The 18,224-nt window shown below is 43.0% G+C and overlaps 1 protein-coding gene across 5 annotated transcripts in view; it reads right to left on the reverse strand.

Annotated features, from left to right (window-relative positions):
• Positions 1-18,224, reverse strand: part of LOC108749996 (polypyrimidine tract-binding protein 1) — a 389,037-nt gene that overhangs the window by 251,445 nt on the left and 119,368 nt on the right. The window contains exon 1 of one of the 5 annotated variants that reach the window (XM_018489170.1): positions 14,366-14,646. The exons of the other annotated variants lie outside the window; for them this stretch is intronic. Coding sequence (XP_018344672.1) covers positions 14,366-14,368 — 3 coding nt within the window. The 5' untranslated portion in view covers positions 14,369-14,646. Of the gene's footprint in view, positions 1-14,365; positions 14,647-18,224 lie in introns of those variants that run through there. 5 annotated transcript variants of the gene reach the window in all.

Here is an 18,224-nt window from a genome sequence, read left to right on the forward strand (position 1 = left end):
CTTCAAGGAGAAGAAAAATTATTTTATAACGATTGTCCTATAATCACGATTTATTCCTTATCATTTAATCCACTTGCGACGCGTAGTCGCACAGGTCGGAGATAATTCACAGGGCACGCTATCAAATCCTATCCACGTCCCATTTTTCAACGTGTGATTTTGATTTAAGGTCGACACGACAGCTCACTCGTACAATGGACAGCATCAACGAAAACATTCCTATCTCGATTTTTTTTTCCAAAGTGCCGACTTCGTAGCCGGATACAACAGCCCCCACATATTCGACGGCGCGCAAAACGGTGTAACAATGTTTCAATCGCTCGGCTCGCTTAACAAATAGATATAACAGTGTATAAATGAATGAAATTTTCGTGCAAAATTCACGTTAGATTGGTAGCAATTATCCCGTCCCGATCTGTCAGACAATTATTTTACTTGCATTCTTTCCCAATTTATCGCCAATAATTTCTTTCACTCAAACGCTTTTCCAGACAACGCTTTTTTCAAAGCCCTATTTAAACAATTTTCTGCACGAAAAGGTTTTTGTTTTTTTTTAATTCCTCCCTCGAATTTCACCTCGATAGAATTTTCACCGTTATTCTTATACCGCGCTATCCCCTTAGATTTTTTTCTTCTCCGTGTGAGGATATAATGTGGCAAAGATATCGCGTGAACGAAACTTGTGTCATCGCTCGTCTCGCCGCTCAACTGTGAAAACGAACGTCGCGTGTCAGCGCGAGACTACTCACGTCAGAGTCACCGGTAACTACGTTAGGTACTACTACGTGTGCATGGGGCGTATATTTCGAGAATACTCGAGAGAGAGAGAGAGAGGGGGGGGTGGAAGGAGTTAGGAGGGTGTTACTGGCGCCCGATGTGGCGCGTTAATGACAGGAAACCGGCAATATGAACTTGACGGCTCGGTACCGCACCGCGTACCGCAGTAACGTACCGACAAACCGCAGGGCCCCATCGTCGCGCGATTCCCCCCTCCCCCTTTGTTACCCCAGTTTCTGTCACTGTCTCCTGCTGCCTGCCGCGCCACCCCCCCCCCTCCCCGCTGACTCGGTTATCCCACCCTCGTCATTAACCGTAGCCCGTCGACGAGACTGAGCTCCAAGATATGTTGCAGGCCACGGACTTCGAGCGAATAAGCGCGTGTATCGATTATGGCGCAATACTTCTTCTTCTTCCCAAGAAGAAGAAAAGGATCCGCTTCGAATAAAGATACTTCTGTAATTGATGAATATTCGTTGGCTTTATTTATTGATCTTTCTCTCAGGCGATCACAATTTTCTTTCCTCTTCAAGCAAAACCGTTTATGATTCCCGTGTATGATTTACATCGAGTTGAACTGAAAGAATGTGGCGAGAATTTGGAATAAATTTTTGAACAACTTACTGGATAAGTTTAATTTTCCGATTCCAGAATATGCACGGACTCTGTTAAATCTATAGTGTAAAATTTAATTTAATGTAAGTCGTCGCTGCGCCTACTAATTATAATAACCATCGTTTTAGTATAAAATAACGATATAATTGAGTAGGAGCAGTGACGACTTGTAATACATTAAGTTAAATTTAACATAGATTTAAAAGTGTACATACCTGTATCTTTTAGCTCTAATATGCCCATTGTGCTGATATAAAGAAAAAAAAAAAAAAAAAAAAAAAAAAGGATGATTGCGATCGATGAGATCGTCCGAGGAAAAAACGGCGGATTAAAACACGCTTATTCGATGTAACCACTCGTTAGCACGAAATTGCAGCTCCGCACCTTGCAATTACTTTCAATATCGCGGCTTCTAGTCTACCCGCCTCTTCTTCCATCACCGTCGTTTGCAGTGTTGGCGTTAAATTGGAACGCGGTTAATTATCATCTAAGCGGGAATTAAACATTTCGCTTTCTATCGCGTCGCTCCATTCAACGAAAGAGTTATGATCAGCAGTTCTTCGCAAAGTATCGTGAAGTGCGTGTACAAGTGTATCTCCTCTAAATGAGTTATATACGGTACCAGAGGTGTAATCGATATCGTTACATTTGCAAATAAAAAATATTCCGAAAGGTGTAATTATACAGGACAAATAAAGAAATTTTCGCAATCTAAACAATGACAAATTTTTTATCTAATTTATATCGATATATTATCCTAAGTAGAACACTTGTGATTAATTGAAATTGGAAATAATGGGTGACACTCATATTCTCATCTAATTTCATATCGAATGTGCGATCGTGCGAGTTTATGATCGAAATTAGTAGAAGTTGAGTGCAATTGATATTGCCATATGCAAGAATAATATTGCTCAAGTAAATTTTAGCTATATACAGATCTGAGAATAATTTGGTTCGGTCAGCAAAATACAATAATTGTGTACCTCAAACATGATGATAAGTAATGCTGCAAAAGTAAAGTAGAAATTCTAACAGTTTAAGCATTCAGAGATTCTAGTCAGTTTCTTACATAATTATTTCGATAGTCCAACAAAATTATTTTCGGGTCTGCGTCTCTAGCTAAATTTTTAAATACTTCAACGAAATTGTCCTTTTCGTACAGAGAAAGCGAAAATTCGACGAAGCAAAATATACGAAAGAAGTAAATAGATCGAGAAAGACAGTAGTAGACGAGAAAGGAAGAAGTAGACGAAAATGCTTCGTGGAATAAGAATAAAGACGAATCCTCAGCCACACGATTCTAATTAACATTAGGTAATTAATATCATTAGATACGTAAACCACAAGTCTCTCGGGATTGTGTGCGAGCGCACGTTACATATTCGGCGTACAAAAAAAACGTTACGAAAAAGGGTAAACTAGAGTTTGTAAACAACAGGGATTGGAAAAAACCTCTTTGTGAAGGGTGTAGTCATCAACGGTGTATGTTGAATAATTAACGAGAATATTGAATATAACGCTGTTAGCGCTGAGGCGATTTTCAAAATTGTACAGCACGAACCGCGCAATATCATACGTTAAATACCGCAGTGGCCAAACGTAATCTAGACGCGTGCTCGATAATAAATTAAAGCACATTGATTAGTGATTGCGGAGTACATTTGTCCAAGCTTTAATAATAAATTGCCGTTCCGAGGAAGAGAACAATAAAGCTTGAAAACACGAAATTGCGCAATACTTCGCAAGCTCGACAACAGCAGCACATTTTTATCCTATACGCAATGTCTAAAATAATACAAACGTACATATGTATATACAATATAAAAATATCATTTAACACAAAAAAATAATCCAATGTATACGTTTGCTGTGATAGATTTTTTTTTTACAGTATAATATTGCAGTGCAAGGCATGTAAAAATACGAAATACGAAACTGTACGAATAGAGCACCATTAGCAGTTAAAAAATATCATCTCTAATAACGCACCGTTTAAAAGATCTCGAACCGATAACCGTCATATAGTATAATAAATTCGGAAACGAGACGAGATAACAAAAAAAAGACGGTTGGTTAATCAACACTTTTCAATCGATTCCCGGCAGAAAATTACTATACGTCCTTCGAATAGCGATTTCATATTATACATTTCCCTTCCCGGATAATATAGCGCGTCATTGTGTGCTCCGAAAGGAAATACTCCTCTCTCTCCGGTATCACCCTCGAACAGGCTATCGATCGAAATGCAATAACATGCACGATCAACCGTCACGCTTAAGAAAACGCGATAATCGATACTGACCAAAATAAACAGGGAATACTTTGAAGAAGATTAATATGTCGCATTCGTTCCAAGTGGAAAAAGGTTTTCACCAGGTGGTAGAAACTTGAAAAAAAAAAAAAAAAAACAAACGTACAAGGAAACTCAACGAAATAACGTCGCGTGAATAGCGTTTCCACGTAATATACACTTTAATACGGTTATCTTTCGCGCGTTCCGCCGAATAAACACCTCGCGTTGAACAAATAAAGCGCATCGTCGCCAGACGGTCGCGTTTAACGGCGAAATGCCGGCACGAACTGACGTAAACGTCCCGTAGTCCCCAAAAATATACAGCGTGGAGTGACCGAAACGTGCGGGATGAGCCGAAAATACGCGGTGACGCCGCACGCCGGTCGCCCCACGCGATTAAAATCCGATCCGGCGAATCTATACGTAACTTCACCTACGAGAGAGAGAGCGATGCGGTAAGTACTGCCGTACGTGAAGGCTCGACGATCCGCGGTAAGGTGGCTAACGATAATTTCTAGCTGGCGCGTCACGTGTCAGCGATATAAATCACATCCCTTTCCCTGCCTACGCGCCACCGGCGGCGGCGACCCCCTTTTCCAACCCCTTTCCCCCGACGGAACTCTCGCCCCCGCCCAATTACCTAATACGTCCGCCGCGTTATCCCTAGACACCATCGGCGCGAATCCCTTCTGCAGTTCACCCACCCTCCCTCCGTCCGACCCCCGCGTTGGTCGCTAACTTACGTCCCGGCGCCCAATAATAGATCTAGACAGCCGCAGCTTGTGATGGATTCCCCTAAATCACCGTACCGCCCCGACAAGGAGAAATTGCACGCCGCAATCTCTATGCCCGCAACTTGGAGAAAGAACTTGGCGATCTTGGAGGAATCGTTTCTCGATCGAGCTCTTTCGACTCACATCATGGAATCGATTCGCTTCGTGGAAAAAAAAAGCGATTTTGCTGAAGTATCGAAAAATTTAGCTAGACACAAATCTGAAAGTAACTTTGTTAGGCAATCACAATAATCATGTAGATCGCTCAAAATCGTTGCTAAAATGTCGAAACTTTTTGCAGTATTGCTCGTTTGCGCTTGAACACATCCTACATTAATTATTTTAATAAAATTACTTTTCCGCGTGTATCTAGCTAAATTTAGATACATTTTAGATACATTAGCCAAAGTGTTCTTCCTTTGTAACCAACGAATAAATGTGAAAAATAGCGTTCGTTGAAAAATATTTATTTTTTCAACAATTTTGATAATTTTTTTCTTTGGGTCTCATTACTACACCTTACCTCTTCTTCGAAGAAAATGCAAAAATTGCAAATACTTGATATTTACTGTTATACACCCAGAGAAGTGGTTGCTTCGATTTAAAGAAATTTCGGTTAAAGGAAAAAATTTCTTTAATTTGTGAAAAATTTTCTGGAATCTGAATATAATTTTTTTAAATCAAATAAATTTTATCAAGCGCTCTTTCCACGTAACAAAAGCTAAATAAAAAAAACAACCTTACGAAAACAATTTATTTCTATAACAATTTTAATGTTTCGTTGATTTTCCTTTGACTTTTTTATTACTGCTTTTTCCCCCCAAAAAGATACAATAAATTAAAAGTGCTTCTTCCAAGAAAACTATACGTATTTTGACGATCCGACAAAATTATTTTTACATCTGTACCTTAATTTTCAAATATTTCTGCGAAGTCGTTCTTTTCATACGAGGCCAACGCCTACGATAACAATGCGCCCCCCGAAGATGTATTCTCTCGTATGATTTACTGGAAAAAACGGAACAGAACAAAATGGAGCGGTTCGAGCGAGCTGATAGTGGATCAAAATTAGAATTCGCTCCTCGTCGACCCCTTCTCGCGGACGTTCCCGGTAAAGGCATGTCCGACGTGTTTTCGTTGCGGTAAACCGATAAGCCGCCACGTCTCGGAGAAACAACGTGGGGGTTGGTTACTTTCGTCGCCGTCGGACGGCGGCAAGCCAACGCGGCAGGACACGATCGATCCTTAAGTAGAACGCAGAAAACGGCTGCATAATCCCACGGAAACTCTTTCTCACGTGCTTTCGCCCTGTGGCCGTGCGAGACCATTCTTGACGTACTGCGTACCGTATAACCGGAGTATTCTCCGCTCTTTCTTTCTCTTTCCCGTAGCATTTACCGCATACATTTACCACGGGTAGGTACTCGCGTTACTATGCCCGGAGGATATATAACCGGGATACTTGGAGCGCATTTTCCAGCATTGAAGACAGTCACAGAACGTGTCTCTACGAGACTCGCGAAAATTCGTGATTTCTCGATAACGATCCTCACGATTTTTTTCATACGCTGAAAAAAATTTTGGTCATTTTTGGTCGAATGAATAATCATTAATCAATGTCCCGACTTAACGTCCAGTTAATTCATTGTGTGATACAATAACTGGATTCATTAATATAACTACATATACATGGATTCTTGCAATGAATTTTAGTAATAGTTTTATAACCTTATATATAAATCATTTAAGAATTCATTGGACCAATTTTTCGATTAATTCAATGAATATTTTATTGTACTTACGTATAGTTTTGGTTCAGTGTAAGATCTGTAATATAATACTAATCGATTACAACGTAAATTAATCGGTTCCGAAACATCTTCGTACGACTCGAAATTTTACGTATGAAATGTTGTAAAAGTGGTTCTAAAAATATCCTTTTCTCGTCAGCATTGTAAATATTTTGTCCGTTTTCAAAAATAGAAGTTGCATTCGTTTTCTTTCGGAGAAAAAATAACATCGGCTATAAAAACTTGAAAGCGTTTTTTTAATAAAACTCTGAAATAAAGTATTGCAAATGACTGTAAAGGCGTATCGATTTAAAACGATTCAACATGCACAACTGACGCTATAAATGAGTTATCGTCCCGTTAGTCGCGCCATTCTCGTAGAAAAATACAAGGCAGATACAAATCTAAATATTTTCCCTCCGTACTTTCAATTGAAATTCAATCGTGTCCGTTAAGCAAGTAGACAGCTGGTCAATCGGAAAAACTACAGATTCTCGAGAAGGAACAGTCAAGATTTCAATGCAAGATTTTATATTCCGTTTGAAATTGTTAGAAGATAAGAGGGTCTTTCTGGTGAACGCGATTCTACGGACGATTCCGTAAACTCCAAGTGCATTTAAAAGCAACGCACGCCGTACATCTCTTTCGCGGAAAAGTGCAAAATCGAGATCCATCGACACACTCTAAAATCTACCGGCCTGCCAACGTTCGCGCGTTCAAAATCGGATTACCAATTTCCGCTTGACCGAGCCCGGAAACCATCCCATTCGTCGTGCGAACGATTTTCCATGTCGAGCAAGCCGCCGAAAATTCGCATGTAGTCAACGCTGTCACGTCACTATACTCCCTCTTTGTGCTATCCCTTTATCAAGCAGCATTTTTTTAAATATCAATCAATTTCAATGACATTATTCTACGACTGAAGAATATTTGTTAACATATCCGAAAGAAGAAAAATAATAGAGAGTGGAAGAAGCAGAGGCGTACATAACTGCACGAAAAACCTGTCTCGCCCGGAGCACGTCTTCACAATACTGCATTACGATATCGTCCCTCCCTGCCCGTATCTTCTTTCCCACGTTGCACATCGCCCCTTTTGCACCACCATCCCTATTTCGTCTGCAAGGGAATTGCACTCGAAGGCTGAAGTATGCGCGACGCATGATGGAAGGCGATCCTCGAAAACGAGATCGAAAGTAGGCCCGCGATGTGCATAAAAGGGGTGCGAAACGAGGTTCTCTCTTTGAGAAGAGCGAGCGAGAGAGAGAGAGAGAGAGAACATGGGTATTCCTCTCCAAGCGTTCTTATCCTCTTCTGTGGAAACTCTATTACGCGGATTTGGGTCGCGCGGCGTCGTATTATGCAGATCACTCGAGTCGATCCGCATGTAAGCTCTTGCGTTACTTACGGATTTTAATTACGTCGTGCATCACGCGCGCTTAGTTGCTCGAGAAGTTGCCGCTCGGCGTGCTGTTATTATGCTTCATCGGTTGGTCTATAACGCTATGAAGACGAGCGGCGAGCTAATAGTATCACGAAAGCACGCGCTTTACGAAAAATAAGGGATGTACATATATCCGAATATGCTCGATATACATTTCGTACGATTTATTCACATGTCAGTCGGTGTGCGTTTTTTTCTTTCTTTTTTTTTTCGTAAAATTTTACGATTCAGGTAACACACGTCGCACGTCCTAACCGAACAGAAAGCTCGCATCTCGCGCGTAAAATCTTCGGCGAATTATCAATCGTCGCTTTTTTCGTCGCGATCCACCACGTCGTCGTGATCGTTTTACATGCCGGATCGGAGAAGCGGGAAAAACACGAGCTCGTAGGACATCGTCGATAAAACTGTGTCGCGCGTAGGATATTCGCCTGTAAGAGAGTCCCGTTTGTGCTCCGTCGACTCGTAAAGAAGAGAATCGGTGTGCCGGTGGCGAAATCCAGCGGTGCATCGAACTGCATCGCTTCGAAATCGTAAAGTACGAATTCGACGCGAGCAAGCGGACGCATACGATATGTATGGGATCAACGCCGTATTACAACGATCTTAGTGCGTCGCGATGCGATTACACTTGAGAGATTATTACCGCGTAAACAGCTGGACGAAAGAATTTTCACAAGGAAGGTAATAGAATTCTTTCGTTTATTTTTTTCAACCCTTCGTCTCCTTCTATTTCGAGTCTGTCCACTTCGTTTATGTAATTTGTACAACGATAAAACGATCTTCTTATGAAATAAAATTCTGTCGTGGCTCGTGACTGAACGATAATAATGAGATTTGAAAATATGAAAATAGAAAAACATTATAAGATGTAAAAAAAAAAAAATAAGAAAGTAAATCCTGCTGTTTAATTGCAAATGTCATATGCGGACAAAAAGAATGTGAAATTATATAAATAATATATTTGTAAAAATTATATAATTTAGAATTGTGTAGAATTGTACTTTTTTTTTTTACAAAAATTAGCACTTTTACTTCTAATTGTGTAAATATGTCTACATTACACAGAAAATAATAACAATAATATATTTCATAGTTTTATATGTAAAAAATGTACAAATTTTTGTAATACAATAATGATAATGTAATGTTATGTTTTATATTATATTTTACGTTCGTACATATATCGATAAAAAGTTTAAAAGTTGTACGTAATTAGCAAATCATTACATAAATGTTTCTATAAACTTTAACGATAAACTTACTTTCGCAAATTATTTCATTGTATAATATAAAGAATAGTTTTATTTGTAAGTTATAACTTTTAACTTACATGGTAAAGTACGCGCGCAAAAAAGAATGCGCTAATCACATTACCCAACAGCAATCTAATTGAAAATAATCTTGTCAAAAATTTAATGATAGTATTAATAATATTTTATTAAAACAAAAAATATTTATTCCATTAATATTGTTGTGAAACATTATTTTCAATTAGATTGCTGTCACTAATGTTGTTAATACATCTTTAATACTGGCACTCGAAATTATACAGCCGCTATACTAATTATTGGAATTTTACACGAAATTTATTTGCAGTATATTACGTATCTCTTTACACACACGTTTCGTATTTTCGTGCCGTGCACAAATGTCTGCGATTTGAAAGGCTCGATCAGAGCTTAGCACTGACTAATCGAAAATGCTACACGAGTATGCTGCCAAGCAGCTCCGGTCAAACATGATCCTACGAGAACTTCCAAATTCTCGAAGAAGCATGAACGACGTGTGAGCGAGGCTTATGTGACGTTCGGTCAATGCGGTTGCAACACAAGCGGCGGTTCTTCGCTACAATTTAACTTGGCATGAGAAACTGTTGGACACGAGTTTCCTGATGAATATACCACGATGGAGTTTACCGAGCTTATGTGTGTTCCATGTGTGCGGCTGCATGTTAAAGCGCACATTATGTCACGTATGACGTTACTCTAATTATGTATACTCAAACGGGACAAAATTATCGCGGTCATTATAAAGCCGCGTGTACACAATATTTTTGCGCCTTATCGTCGCAAAAGTGTGCGCGTGGTGAATTCTAAGAACCAGAACTTCGACGATAATGCTATACGGTCACTGTTTTGCCAAAGGAAACACACACATTTCGAAAATAAACCTCGCCCAAATACGTAAAAATTCTTCAAAATTCCTTTATTTATTACGCGAGCATTAATCATGCATTTCATCGCGTCCCTTTCGAATTCATCAGATCTCATTAAGACTGATTGATACGATACAATATTAAATTTATAATTTAACACACACACGCACACACTAAACATTACCTAAGGTCGAAACGTTTGTCGTCTTGTATAATTGACAATTATTACGAACTTTAATCAATACTCGGATCCTACTCGGTTTTCCTCCTGTTTTATCATTTCTCTTTGAATTCCTTCATTTTCTAAATTTGCTCTCGCAATTGCTCTCGCTTTTCCTTTTGAGCAATGCTATGTAATGAGTAGAGAACGCGGTTCACGCGAAAAGCGCCTTGGCTGACGGAAAAAAGTATCAATTTTTTTCTCGCACGATACGAAGTACTGAATTTCCGCTCGTGGATATGGTGTATCGGATTTGGCGCGTTGGCGGGTTGATGCACACGTCACACTTGGTGAACGCGCACAGGAAGACAGGCGAAGGAAAGACGCGAGGGTGAGATGCACGAAGTCGCGCCGAAATGGTTCTCGTTCGGGAGTTTACGTCCATTTTCATTTTGACGTGTCGCCAGCTTTTCACCCTAGCTGCCGGAGTTACGAACGCCATTCGGCGAATTCGTCGACGGAATACGAGGGGGCTATTAAACGGAGCGATGACGGAGCGTCTCATTTAGAATAGGGAAAGGGCAAGAACCGAGAAAGGATTACGTACGTGTGGGAAAAGACCGGTGGTTGCCGTCGCTCAAAAGCGACGTCCGATAATTATCTCCCGCGGAGACACTCCGTTTTGATTAACAGTAGCGCTGCGTTTAAAGTGATATCACCTGATTTAATTTGAGAATATGGCCCTCCAAAGCGTCTGTCAGCGTTTACATCACAAACGTAAGGGAAAAAGGCGAATATAACGCACCAACTGGGAATACATTTCAATTGTAAGTAATAAAAACCGTATATTCGGTCAAAGCCGATTTTAAAATCTGAAATATTTCGGTGAAACTTTTTCAGTCTTGAAACGCAATTATATAAACAAAAGTGCATCACGTGGTTCAATAATACAAAAAATAAGTGTACAGAATGACTATATAACTAAAAAACGACAAAGTAAATTATGATTTAAAGCAAATAACAAATAACGACTGTTATTTGTTATTTGCTTTAGATGATAATTATATTCGTTTCTTATATTGTATTTACACATTTACTTTATCGTTTTTTGGTTCATATAGCCTTTCTATACTTTCTTATTTTTAAGAAACCAAATATTTTTGTAAATTATAAGAATATTAGATATTAATTTGGTGCTAATAAAAAACTTAAAAATAGCAAATAATTTATATACAATATATGTAAATGTGTGCATATAAATTCAGTATTCGCACCAAAATATTTAAGCACTACAAGATCCGCTTGGATTAAATAAAAGATTTCTCTTAAAAAAGATGAAGAGATATTTCGCCCGTTTGTATCGCGGAATATTAATGCAAGTGACAAATCGCAATACCGTCTTTTTCTCTTTAAAAAATTTCAGAATGTCAAATAAAATAATTGCGAAAGCAGAATGAATCAATCGTGTTAAAATTTTCTCATATCTCAATAGTGTTTCCAAATGTCATTAGAAGTGACAGTAAAATGCATATTCCGTTGCACGAGACACCGCGAAAAATCGATGTATTCATTATTTCACCCTGCGTTTTCGTGGAGAATCGACAGATTGAAAATATTGCAACGAAAAGAAAGCTGAATGCTAAAAAATGTTTGCGGGAAGTAAATCTGAAAGACAGTATTTTTCCCACCTTAGTCTTGCCACTTCCGAAGCTGTGTCCTTTCCAAATAAAATTCAACCACCCCCCTCTCTCTCTCTCTCTCTCTCTCTCTCTCTTTTTCTGACAATATTAGACGTTCGTCGAGCATGCCATTTTCGATGTAATAACACGTGTTACATTAATCGTAGTGCACCCGAGAAATATTGCAATAACGAGCAAGAAAGCAGATTTCCAAAGAGATTTCCATCGAGTGCGCATTCCTATTCTCGCGAATTTTCCATCTCTTCCATTGAGCTGTTGACATTTCTTACAAGCCTCATTCGAGAGGAGAAAGAAACCGTAGATACACTCGTTGAGGGAGAGGATGACCCGATTTTATCGGAAAACATGAAAAGGGCCACGAGAACGGGATCGAAAAGGGGAACGGAAACTCCGCATATCGTTACGAAATGAGTCGCGCGTCGTACCATCCCTTAAAATGGGTGCCTCGAACGAGGCACTTAACATAATTACCCCGCTTGACGGGATGCGAAAGCAATTGCCACCGAAAACACGATCTCGACGACTACTTGAAGGATCGCGACGTCAACAAGAATTTTCAAGCTCTACAAATAATTTGGATAAAAAATTTTTTAAAAGACACCCCTATAATATATTGATATTAGTTGAAAAAAATTGACGACGATAAACATTAATCTCTGCTAGGGCAGAATATATTCAGGCGGTGCACTCCGTCCGATTTGAGATTCGCGCAGACATAAATCAATCAATTGTCAAAAGGAAGTGTAATTCCTTTCGCAACGGGTGTCGATAGATCTAGCGCGAAAAGGGGAAAAAAGGAGAGACAGACCAGGCGACCAGTTTATTTTAAACGTCGTAAAATCGCGACTCGCGCAAATCCGGAGAGCGCGTAAATCTTTCCGCGAACGTGGCGCGTTCGAATGACCCGTCAAGGAGGCGGTAACGGCCGTTCTTTCCAACTTCTCGAGCGTAATCCGTTTGTGGAAAGCGGAAAACTGCGGGTGATAATCGTGTGAATATTCAGCGGCACGTGGAACCATCTATAATGATTTTTTAACTCGCAACGAGATCGAGCAGGCCCGAACGGGCGAATTTTCTAGCGGTACACGGAATTACGTGTTCCAACCAGATCGAATGATTACCAAATTAGATTCGCTCCTCGAGCCCGCACTATCTGGCGAGATCTTACTCGCATCGCGTACGATCGTGGTAGGCAAACTTCGCGATCTCATCCGACATCTTCCGATTCCCACACTCGCGGCAAGTTCCGCGCTCCAACAACTGCGGCTAGAGATTACATGCGCTAATTAAACGTGCGTGCACTAGATATCATTTATATATATATATATATATATATATATATATATATAGAGAGAGAGAGAGAGAGAGAGAGAGAGAGAAAGAGAGAGAGAGAAAGAGAGAGAGAAACTAAAAAATATCAAGCCATCGGCAATAATGCGATTCTTTCGCTACGTGCTTGACGAGGCGCGGCGAAACTCGGGCACGAAGGTGGACGAGACGAATCGACAGAGACGAACCGAAAGAGAAAGAGAGAGGAAGGAAGGAAGGAAGGAGAGGGAGAGAGAGAGAGAGAGAGAGAGAACGAAGGACCCGGAATGCGAAACGGGTGAGAAAATTAGGTTCTCGTGCCGGAGGAGTACTGGAGAGGATCGATGAGCGACGCGATCATCCGATCAGGCGGAAAGGGTAGGGTTTGTTCGGGATTCCCGATCGCGCGGGATGTCACGTCGTGAAGCGGGACGCCTTCCTTCTCTCCTTCTCTCTTACTCGACACCTGTCGATCGAAGGATTAAAGAGGATGCCCCCTTAGATACAGTCCGGGATTTAAAGCGCGCGCGTTCCCCGCGAAAGGCTTACCGAGCGCGGCAGTGGAGGAGAAGAGAGAGAGAGAGAGAGAGAGAGGAGAAGCGTGAATGGAGGCACCGAATTTACACCGAGGTTCAGGTTTTCGGTGAGGATACTCCCCTCCTGTTTACATGGCAAACGTAGGAAGTAATTCATCGTTCGGCTCGTCGCGACTAAATCCATTCCTGATTCCACCGCCTCTATCCTTCGCCGTGCACAGGAATATTACTCGTGCCCGGTGAGTAAGTAAGTACCCTCGTTACTGGCTGCCGGAGGGTTCGTTAGCTCCTACTAGGAACCATCCCGTGAGAGCTTTGTCTTCGGAGACACGCGGAGTACGCGGATGCTCGGAATTCCCATCGAGTACAGCGCCATTGTCAAGATTGCGAATATAGCGCGAAAGCACGAGACGCGAAAGGCAACTGATTCCCGCGCGATCGACGTAATTGCATAAGAGGATGCAAACCGGATGGATGGCCGACGAATAACGAGTCTAGTCTAACGAGCTGGTCGCTGGAAATTCTTTCGGGCTATATTTATAAGAGTTAACAAAGCGATTAATAAGACTACCGACTTACTTGATGATTTAGACTGAAAATATTAACAGCTACATAGGATATATCATTGTCCATAGTGTCCTCCGATAATTATTGATATAGACCACAGAGAATAGAAGGAGGACAAGATTGGAGATCCGAATCATCAGGTTGTTGTCTATCGCTAGATAATTGATACTGTCAGAGAAGATGGACTAACCTTCGGCAGAATTCCTCGTGGCAACGATTGAGCGAAGAAAGGTGGACTCACCATAGTGTCTTTGATATGATCAACTGGTTGCAGCAGGACCGCCGTGGTACCGAGTGTCCTGTGATGCTGCTGCTGCTGCTGCTGCTGCTGTTGCTGCTGCTGCTGATGTTGCTGCTGCTGCTGATGGTGTTGATGGTGATGGGGGTTGCAGTTAGCAACGATGTTGCAAGAGCAAGTGCAGGCGAGGTTGCAGGCCTGCTGAGCACCAAAGAGATGTCCTACCAGCCCCGGGGTGATCGCTGCTGCCGCCGGGTTGTTAATGCCGTTTAGCAGGGGCGGGGGCAGGGGCACCGCACCACCCGGGACGAACGGGTACGAATGAAAATACGTGGTGATGGGGGAACGTGTCTCGTCGGCGCCGATGATCGTCTCCGCGAGCCAGGACTTGCCCGATGGATGGAGGAAGAGATTGCGATTCGCGGCGGCCGCGAACGACTGCTGCAGACCCCAGAGGGCCCGTGCGCGCTCCTGTGCGTTCCAGCAGGCACGTTCCAGCGACGCGGCGGCCTGGCAGCGAGCGGTTTCCGTTTTGCACGAGCGACCCCACTCGTAGTACGAGGGCCACCACAGCTTGAACGAGTACCCTCCTCCTCCTCCTCCTCCTCCTCCTCCTCCTCCTCCTACCTTCTCCTCTCCCCGCCGGTCCCCGTTCAGGGACGCGCGTTTTCCTCGTGTCTCTCTTATTTTTGCTATCTCGCCGTCCTCCCCTTGGGATAGGACGTACGACCGGCGACGTTTTTTTCTCCTTTCCTCTCCTTTCCTTCAATGGCCCCCGCCGCCAATGACCGACCTGACGTCCGTTTCTGACTTCTCGCTACGGCGAGTCCTACGCCGTTCTCGATAGAGCAGCGATGTAGAGAGAGAGAGAGAAAGAGAGCACACACAAACTCAGCTGATGATCGAATCGCGCGGGATACGGATAGTCGTCCGGACGGGAGAAACGCTCGGTATATATATATATATATATATATATATATATATATGTGCGTGTGCGTGTGTGTGCGTGTGTGTATATATATAGAGAGAGAGAGAAAGTTAGTCCCTTTGACGAAGGGCCTCTGGTAACGTACGTACGTGAGTACACCGAACAGTCTCTGAATTCTACTTACGAGCTATACACACGCACGCGAGACGTACACACGCTAGTACAGACTACTACTCTTACGATTACATCGATACAACAAGGACGTGTGGTCTAAGGATTATCCACGTATGCGATAAGAGACAGCCGAGTGGGGAGATATCTAAATGATACGTGCGAGGAGATTTGCTCTAGGAGGAACGGCGAACGCGAACGCGTCGTCGAGAGCGAGCTTCCGAATGATTGTCAAGTGTGTGTGAGCGAGCGAGAAGGAGGCAACAGTTACAACCACGCAGAGGGAGATCCGCGAAGGGGGTGGATGGGTGGTGACGCGGGTGATAGACGAAGAAAGAGAGGGGAGATTTACGCGTGCGGATTAAATATGTACTTAGTGCGCGGAAGAGGCGCGAGAGAGACGGAGAGGTAATCTCGTCTCTCGCTTCGCACGATTCTCTTGCTCGTACGTGTAATTGAAACGACGTAGGTACGTGAAATATATCTTCTTCTTCTTCTTTTAATCCTTCTCTACGCTCACCTCTTCTCGTTTATTCCTGCCTAATAATTCGACGGGCGAATATTATTCTATCGAAAAAAGGTGATACACCTCTGAGTTAACGCTACTAAAAAAGCTAGCTGAAAATGATTGTCACGAAGATTGACAGAGAGTAGGTTCTATTGCCGGATCAGAGAAAGAGATCCTTAGGTTTCTTTTTCTTTTTTTTATCCTCTAATATGTCTTAATCTCCTATCACTTTACGGTGTCCTCGCTATTATTCCGCCGTGTTTCGAATCACGTGTCAGCGACTCGCGCGTACCGATCGGATATGTTTTATACACGTAAAAACGTATGTAAGTGTAAATATATAGATATTAATAATATAGATATTAATGTAGAGCGTGTAGAATCACACGTAGAATCGGTACATAGGCTGAAGATCACATAAAGACACGAAAGTCGATCGCTCGACCTCTTATTTCGCAATGGACACGTACATTACTGCCCTGGCCGAAAAAGAAGTCGCAAACGCTTCCCCTCTCTTTCCCTCGATATGTCTCAACCCACTACAATTACAATTGATTGTCTTGACGCGATTCTTTTTGTTCCTCGACGGTCACCTGACGACGCAGATGTCGCGAATTGTTTCTTAATTTTTTTTTTCTCTCTATTTTTAACTCCTACCTTTAGCCTAAAAACTTAGCGACGAGACTCGTTTTTACACACGCACGCACGCGCACACACACACACACACACACATTACACGTTTTACACATCTAACAACCGTAAACTCTCTCCCTTTTATTACTATTACTCGATTTCTCTCGAAGTCTCGCGGGGCCTCGACGATTTAACGTCCGAACGACTATCATTTACATGGCTTAATTAATGATACTTTTTTAATCTTGCGAGAGAGTGAGAAACACGTCTTCTCCCGCTGTTTTTCTTCTCTCTCTCTCTTTCTCTCGATCGCTCTCTTACTCGAAACGATCGGCGAGAGAACTGCCGAAACGGGACAGCCGCGTGGTCGGACTCGCGTCTTTTTCCAGAGATATGTACTCGTCGTCTATTCGTGCCGACTGCTCGGCTACTCGGGGAGGCTTCTCTTGCCGAATGTCCGGTCTCTCGTAACTTTTCCCAGCGATCAGCTTTCATTCAGCTTGACATATTCTTTCCAGCGATACAACATCGGACGATCGGATGATCAGAGGGGAAGCTAGGGGAGCCATCGATAGTTCCTTGCCCAGTTTGTTCCCGATCGACGTGTGTGTGTGTCACGAGAACGTGTGTCAATGAACAACGACGACAACAACGATGACGACCTTGAATCGTTTGCAGTTCAGTCCGACAAGCTGTCGCTCCACGACACCGGTGGCTCGCGCTCGGCACACACAGGCATACACACACCCACACACACACGGACTCAAAGAGGGGAGACAATGGGGCGCGCAGTAGTCAGAAGGCTGCTTTATGCATGCGTACTCGGCGTACAGAAAGAGAGAGACAGAGAGAGAGAGAGAAAGAGAGAGAGAGGGAGGGAGAAGAGCGAGCGAGAAGGTATAGCGTTAAACGTGCTTGGGGAAGTCCCTTCGCGGCGGCTGATCACGTGGACTCGTTCTGACGTGGCCTTCCCTTGCCTTTTCTCTTCTTAGCTTTGCGTTTCTCAAGACGGTCTCTCGCAAAGACAGGCGCAAAGACGGCGAGCGACGACGGCAGCGACGACGACGACGATGACGACGTGGACCGAGGCTGGCTCGTATGATGCTCGTACGCGCGCGTAATTCCGCGAATTGAAGCGTAGGAGGATTAAACGGGAAAGCGGAAGAGTAATCGAAAAAGAGTTGCTCGCGCGACGAAGAGAAGGAACAGCGGACCGAGGTAAAGCTGACTGTGGGGTGACGGTGGCGCGGTGTGTGTCTGTCTGTGTGTGCGTTTGTTGTACGAGCGCTTATGCCGTGGGCCTCGCGCTTGTGTGTGGACGTGCGTACCGTGACGGACGTGTGTGTGTGTGTGTGTGTGTGTCGGTCGGTGGACTAGGAGTCTAGAAGGAGACAGACGTGGCAGAGGCGGAGGGAGAGAAAAAGGAAAGGAAAAAGAGGAGGAGAGAATGTGTGTGAGTGTATGTGTTGTGTGTGTGTGTGTGTGTTCGTGAAAGAGAGAGAGTAACTCGGAGGCGGAACGATTAAAGTGCGTCCTACTCGATCGCCTAGCTTGACACAACTGAGGAGCGTCTCTCGCGCGGCGCCGCGTAAGCTTCCGCCGCCGCCGCCGCCGCCGCCGCC

The sequence above is a fragment of the Trachymyrmex septentrionalis genome, unplaced genomic scaffold, assembly GCF_001594115.1.
Source record: "Trachymyrmex septentrionalis isolate Tsep2-gDNA-1 unplaced genomic scaffold, Tsep1.0 scaffold11, whole genome shotgun sequence".
NCBI classification, from domain to species: domain Eukaryota; kingdom Metazoa; phylum Arthropoda; class Insecta; order Hymenoptera; family Formicidae; genus Trachymyrmex; species Trachymyrmex septentrionalis.